This window comes from Acanthopagrus latus, chromosome 17 (assembly GCF_904848185.1).
Source record: "Acanthopagrus latus isolate v.2019 chromosome 17, fAcaLat1.1, whole genome shotgun sequence".
Classification (NCBI taxonomy): Eukaryota; Metazoa; Chordata; class Actinopteri; order Spariformes; family Sparidae; genus Acanthopagrus; species Acanthopagrus latus.
The window spans coordinates 10,114,821-10,122,431 of record NC_051055.1 but is presented as its reverse complement, the minus strand read 5'-3'; the positions used below and the strand labels follow the sequence as shown (position 1 = coordinate 10,122,431).

Sequence of the window (7,611 nt, the reverse complement as noted above, 5' to 3'; positions counted from 1 at the left end):
TCCAGTTTTATTCTTTTAGACTGGAGCAGGAAAACCTCTCCGGGGAGCGTAACACTTCTGGTCCTAAACTACTCAAAGAGTGAAAATACTTTTCAAAAATGCTTTAGAGCCTCACTGTGACCTTGCCAGCAGCCGAGCAACTAGAGAATTTGAAATTATCTGGACAAGCTCTGCAAGAAAATCAGCATTTGCACAAACACATCAGGAACAATTGAGTCCTGGTATGTGAAAGCAGCACACGGTTTTGTCTCCACTTGGCTTTCTGACACATGAAGATAAGAACAGATCTGTGTTATTGAAATTAGCTTCACGGTTTGACATTGAAGTGAAGACATGGCAGAGGCGATGGCCTGAAGAACGATTTGATCGATGACTCAACTTGAACAATGAGTTAAAAGCCGGCACAGCTTTAATGAACCTTTTAAAAACTAACTGCATTAGCACAATGAATGACCTTCAGACTTTTTTCTTCACAAAGCACCTTCTTGCAGTTGCTTTTCCTTTCAGAGGCCACCTGTACTTTCTGGGTGATTAGAGATTTTTTTCCCCCCTTAAACATGAAAAACTGAATGCCAGTTAAATGATGTTAGTGAACGCTTGAAGCTCACAGTACACTCCGACCTTTCATCCAGGTTGTTCAAGGACACCTTAAACTTGTTAATTGATGTCTTCAACAACATCTCTTGAACTTTTTCACCAATTTCTATTCAACTTCCAGAGTCTGTGGGACTCGTGAAAAGTTAATGTAGTACTTGTGCTCATCATGTTCTGTGGAATCTGTTTTCCATCGAAGTTAACACGTTACATATGATGTCGGTGATAAATGCATTAAAGTTAATGACATTCTCTGATGTTTATAGTCCACAGAGCCCATTCAATACCCAGAACAGTTATAATCACAATGCCATGTGTTAGACTGATCACGCTGTATTTTTAATGTAACTTGAAAAAAAAAAAAAAACAGGAACATCCGTCTCTGAACTCTCTCAGCAGTATATCTCTTCTAACGTGCCAGCGGCTGCACATACATCAGACACCAGAAAGGTTTCCTGAAAGGTTCAGAATTACTTTCTGACCCACGTCGGACTCATTTTGTCAGAACTCCTTCAGTAATCATAGCTGGTATGAAGAAAAGAAAGCACCAGAGAGAAATGTATTTTCATATGAAGCTGCAATGGCCTGTCACACCTAAACAATGCCGTAGTCATTTCGCCCTCGCTGAAATTGTAAAGGCACTGAACTGCATGTTGCTTCTGGTCGATTAGAAAGAAAAAAAATCAATCACAGTGATAGAGTGGAAATATTTTCCGGCCTTAAGCTGCAGACTTGGACGTATTTTACTTTCCTTGTCATACACGTCATTCTCTATTCACCTCGACACATATGAATACCACAATGGCTATTATTTCTCTTGGACTGATTTCCGCTTCGTACATCAGTCTTTGAACGTAAAAAGCCTCTCTGTCTCAGTATGTTCATGTCAGTGTATGTGCCATTAAAATGCTCAGACAAGCAGAAATGCGGTGTACTTCAGTTTAAAGAGCCTTTCATTCCCTCTCCACTGATTCAAACCACTAAAACAGTGTGTGTGTGAAGGTGTGTATGTGTGTGTGTTCCTCTCTTTGTTTCTCACACAGGTGAGCGAGGAGGAGGCGTCGCAATTAAAGCTGTCACCTTTGTTCCGACCATTTTTCCCCCATATAGTTCGGTCTACGTGCATGTTTGCCAGCGTGTGCGAATGCGTTTGCAGTATGCGTCTTCAGTTGCGTCAATGCTGTCAGTTTCTGCGCCAGCAGCGGGCCCCTCCCATCTGTACAAGCCCCGCCCGCTTCCTGTCTGTCAGTATAAAGCATGCTCTCCTCTCTCTCAGACACTCACAGCCTGAACGCTGCAGGAGCACAGCCCAACATCTTCATCCTCTCCTGGTCCAAGCCAACTACTGCAGGTAAGGATGAGAAACTGAATTTGAAAATAGCGTCGTTAGTTGTTTCTGGGACAAGTCATATGATCGAGATATGTGCTCTTTAAAGTATTATTGCTACTTAACATTGTTTTTTACTTTTATGGTTTTTGTTTTGTTTGTTTTTATATTCTTTTTATCGCAACAGACATTGTAAATTCTATCTGAAAATCTGAGACGAAGGGGGGTAATTTGGAAATGTGGTTTGCACATTTAGTCCTTTTAAAATGTATCTTTTTATTAGTATAATATATTTTTGTTAACTGTAATAGATCATTTTTCATTAAAGGTAAAGTTCTGTCTCATATCTACAGTGTTATGTACTGTAAAATGAGACAGAACTGATGAACATTTAAAACTTTGATAATGAATGATTGGGATAATGAACGGTTCAATTTACAGCTGTTTAAGCATCTCTTAATCATCTTTAATGTCTTGAGTACAAATAATTTGATCATGGCATTTGAGTTGTGAGACAAAATATTGCCTGTACATAATATTTGTATATATATAAGACTTGATGGTGGTCGTTATTGCAGCAGACATCACCGGCAGGATTGTGCTCATGAATAGAAGAAGGAAAAACCTGCAAATGAGTGTCCAAAAAAGGCTTAGTGTTAATCTCTGTGCCCATAACTAAGCATGGAAGTGCTTTGCTTAAATTTAAAAAAAAACCAACAACTCCTTTTTAATTTCTCTCTGGGGAGAGGAGGGGAGTGGAGAGGGCTTTCACACACACGCAGCACCACATCATTACCAGCCCATTGAATACTGAATTAGACACAATGACCAGCTGCTAAAAGGAATTATATTAACATGAAGAGAATGACTGTTTACACCAACACTGTGTCAATTTAAAGACACAATATTCATTTGGACTACTGAGTTACAGTGATGACAGTACAGATATCATTTCTAGATATCATTTGCTTCAAAACTACAGAGCTGAAAGTCTTCATTTGAAGATGCTGTATATGTTTCGTGAATAGAGATGATAAAGTATGTGATCATCATGACCACGGTGTACAATAGAGGCTCTGTGTGTGTGTGTGTGTGTGTGTGTGTGTGTGTGTGTGTGTGTGTGTTGAGAGAAGATCAACTGTTTCAGCGGTCCATGTAAAAACTAGATGCCATGCAAACTTCTCCTGGTTCCCCTCCCGTGTCTCTGCAAGAATGCAGCAAACATTCAACCTTTCCTAGAAGCTGTGAGAGCGTTTTCAACAGGCGCCTCGGAGCGACCGGTGCTGCTGGTTTTATCTAATTGGATGATTTGCTCTGGAAGAATGCTCTGGCACATAAACATTCATCTCAGCTAATAGTCCTGCTTTGTCAGGCTCCGAGATGAGTACAGTGTTAATGAATCAGTTGCTGTATTGGAGTGATTTTTGTTTTAATTTGTATCACACTGAGGTAGAACTGTTGGTATGGATGTCAACCAGCTGTGGATGCAGTTAGACCAGAGCAGATTATGAGAAGATGAGGAATGCAAAAAAAGGATTAAAATTCCTCTTTATTCTTCTTTCAAGAAGAAAAATAAAGAACCATGGAGGGGGAACATATTTTATTTATTAGAATATTATCATGTGAACCTGTTTAAATAAAGAGCACATCAGGCATAATTAAGATTTCGAGCTAACTGGTGCATTTCCTTTGGGATTGTGCTCGTGCTGACAGTGTGCATTCATTACAAGTACACTGCGCAGCAGCTACACGACCGTGTGCGTGTTTAAATGCTGTCACTCAGAAGCATTGGATTGTGTAAGAAAGACAAAATGTTTGCCTCGGGGCCCAGCTGAACCATCAAAGGTTAATCATGTCCTCCCACCACTGTGCTTCAACCACGGGGAAATGATGTTTTGTTGCTTTGTGCAAGACCTACACCGCCCGTGAGTTTATCCTCCTGACAGAGGCACATAGTGATCGAGCCGAAGGGGAAGCAATAAAAGAGAGCAGACAACTGAGTGAGAGTAAAGAGGCTGACAGGAAAATGACCATGTTAGGTGAATGTTGTTTTTAAACTTTTTTTTCTTTTTTTTCCCTGCCAGTCATGAATGTAGGTATCTGTGTGTGTGTTCTCCTGGCTGCTCTGTCCAGCAGATCCCTGAGTCTGCCCTCACATACTGTGGTAAGAAAACATATTCTCACACACACACACACACACACACACACACACACACACACACACACACACACACACACACACACACACAAAAGAAATAAAAAGAAAAAAGAAAAGTATTTCCTCTGACACAGTCCAAAAAAATGTAAATTTTTTCCAAACACATGCTTTAAAATCCACTTTAAGTTACAGCAAAGTGTTGAAATGTGACGTTTTGATTCTTTTTTTTTCTCGTCGTCTGTAGTCACAGAGAGCCGAGGGCGAGGCTCTCCCCTCAGGCAGCCTGCCTCCTCACCACACACGGCAGGCCCGCTCGGCTCCAGCGCTCCCCTCAGGGCAGCTCGCCAGCTACACCACGCCCCAGGAGGGCGCAGACGCTCGGAGCAGCCTGAGCCAGCTACTGGCCAGACTCATCTCCAGGAAAGGTGAGGATGGAGAGGGAGAGTATAACTGAAGCGAAAGCCTTCTTCCATCTCATCTCATTACTTACAGATCATTTCTGTTTCCCTCCCGGTCCTGTTATTTCCTCTCTTCCCTCACATCCATCCCTCTGCGCACCGCCGTCACTCACGCTGCGCCTTGGTCCCACCATCTGGCATTTCCCCGCCTCCCTCCAGCATTCTCCTCCATCTCTCCATACCTCCTCCTCGCTCCTTCCCTCTGTCCCTCTATTTCCTCTCCTGACCTCACTCTTTCTGTCGCTGTGGATCTCTGGTTGTCTTTCTCTCGACGCTGTGTGACGGGGAGGCCTGCTGAGCTCTCACCTCTCTGGGACAGAAAACAAAAGCATCAGCGTGACTTACTTTCCACAGCCTCATTCGGAGTGAACTTTACATGATAGATACGTGCACTGCTGTCAAGTTCCAGCATCTTCCTGTCTTCGTCACATCATCGTCATCACCCTCTCCCTGTCTCCTCCAGGCTCTCCCTACCAGACCAGATCCTCCCTGAGCAGCAGAGCCAGCGGCCTGGCCCCCAGCCACAGGATAAAGGACAGAGACTACCTCGGCTGGATGGACTTTGGGCGACGCAGCGCAGAGGAGTACGAGTACTCCTCCTAAAGGCACGGCTCGGTTTGTTTTTTTCGCCATGAAAAAAAAAAAAAAAAAACACCGAGTGAAAACCACCAACAGCACCGCCGATTAAAAAAAAATAAATAAATAATGGGCCCTTTTCACACTGCATTCACTGTAACCAAGGGCTGACCTGACCAGAGCCTTGAACTAGTCTAGCATCATTATTATGTATAAGCAGAGAGGAGAAAGATCCTGCCATCACTGTCCAAGCTGCTCCCCACTGCACGTCTGACAATATTCTATTTGGTTGTTATTATTATTTTTTTATATATATATATATAAAATCCTGTGAAAACATCAGAACCAGCAGTGTGCCAGTCCATCTCTGAACACTTTCTCACTTCTCTATCTGTGGCCTCTTCATGGCCTCAAACCTACCTGTGTCTGTTGTATGCATCAGTCATCAAATAACAAGTCACAAAGTGTGTATTTTCATCTTTGCAAAGACTCTGTGACAGCTGTCTCTAAACTAGAGAGAAGTTGGGACTATTTTCAGCTGTGGATTAATACAGATTTGGTGTTAAAGTGAGTATTTTTTTGGCAGCAGGATGACGCTTGTGGGAGTGAGTAAAAATATGTGTTCATAGGCAAGTAACCTCCAAAATGTAATATAAAACAAACTGCTAGTTACTTTCAGTTGGAAGCATTTAGTTACTTTACACTGTTTGGGTTAGTCCTCACTGTCGGTGTAGAGTAATGTGTCTCTGATTACTTTCGTGTTCCTTTCGCTAACAAAAATATCCACAGAAGTCTCTCAAGGAATTATTCATGAGAAGAGGGTAGTCAAAGCACGAGCCTTTGTCCTTAGACTGCCCGCTTCTAGTATACAGCAGTTAATTTCAAATCCAGTGCCGGGTGATATTATACAGCCTAATGAAGGCTCTCCTCCATTCAAGCAAAGAGACATTCTTAGGAAAAAAGATCAGCAAACGAAACCTGTTGAAAACTTGTTTTATTGCTCTGCTTAAAGTACTTCATCACTGTAACGTATTACTCAAGTTCCACATTACACCGACACTGTCCATGGCAGTGAAGCAACAGGACAGCCAGTGTCACAGTGGATGTGTTTTAATGTGGAGCTCTGTGGCACTGAGGGTGGCTGAGGCTGCACAGCTCATACATGTCAGACAATCCACTTCATTGTTTGTGTCTGTGGTTTCATGAGATTTATTGATAATAAGAACAATATAGAACATCACCAGACCTGCTCTGAGGGAGCGATTTCTTGTCTTTTGATTGGATATTTTTGATCCACTTAAATCACTTGGGAGAGAAGAGAACTATTAAAATCAGATTTGCAAAACCTGTTCCTTTAACTACAAGTTTCAGCCTCATTCCAGTGAGAAACACGTGTCTCATGACGATAAAATAGTGTCCCATTTTACTGACGACTCAGAATGTACTGAAGGCTTTGTTGGACCTTACTGAGCTACGCAGGGGTCTTTGGCCAATCGGACCAAAAGTGGGATTTAAGTCTGTATGTTTGATTGGTACCTTAATGCAGTCAGCTGACAGCAGCACAGAGCTTCAACTTATTATGACTGATTCAATTCATACAATGTGCAGCTAAAGGAAACACTGATGTGATACAATATGGAAAATCTAGCAAAGATTAACATTACAGTAGCACTATGGAGTCAGTAAGTGTCTCTGGATTGGAATAAAAAGGGGCTGAAACGACTGTTCACCTCCAACCCTGCCTGTTGAACCCTGGGCTAAACGTGCAGTGTGAAAAGTCTTAGGAAGCGCGAGGTGATGTCGACTGTATGTGATGCTTGGAGGCTCCCTTTCATTACATAATGGACCTCTGTGGCAGATACATTCAAATCAGGATTACACGTACTATAGATATGAATAGAAGTGTTTTTCTTCTTTTGTTTCTGAGAGATAATTCTATATATATGTATGTATGTATGCACTCTTAAAGGTTAAGTCTCTGTAATAAATTATATGTTTCTAACAAATAAAATTCAAAGTAAAGCTCCATTTTCCTCCGATGTCAGCAAGAAATGCAAATGCATTTTTTCTGGAAAGATGATGTCATGTTAGGAGCTGGAGCATCCCTGCTCTGGTCAATGAAATCAAATGATACGAGCAAAGACAGAAATGGTGAACAACAAGTTAGGTGAAGGGTTCCTTGGCACCCAGCTATAAAGAAAATGGAATCAAATCAAGCTTTTATTATTAAGTATCATTTAACAAATACTCTGGTTGGGTTAGGTAAAATACCAGTGACCCGTGAGTAAAACTCAGCTGACTTCACACACACGTCCTGCGACACATAACGCTTGTGATAAGTGTGTCTCTTCATCCAGTGAGTGTTTTATAAGGCAGGTTCAACACAAACGACTGCAGAAACACACACTGTTAATATTTGTTTCAATGTCTGCAACAGAACAATTTAGTCGCAAGAAACGTTAATCAATTAAAAATACTTTTTACACTTTATATACACG

At 41.7% G+C, this 7,611-nt stretch overlaps 1 protein-coding gene across 1 annotated transcript; it reads left to right on the top strand.

Annotated features, from left to right (window-relative positions):
- Positions 1-1,864: 1,864 nt before the first annotated feature.
- ccka (cholecystokinin a) lies at positions 1,865-7,122 on the top strand. Its single transcript, XM_037072883.1, has 4 exons — positions 1,865-1,945; positions 4,006-4,085; positions 4,324-4,504; positions 5,001-7,122. The coding sequence occupies exons 2-4, from the start codon at positions 4,008-4,010 to the stop codon at positions 5,138-5,140; spliced, it is 399 nt and encodes a 132-aa protein (XP_036928778.1). The 5' UTR covers positions 1,865-1,945; positions 4,006-4,007; the 3' UTR covers positions 5,141-7,122.
- Positions 7,123-7,611: the final 489 nt, after the last annotated feature.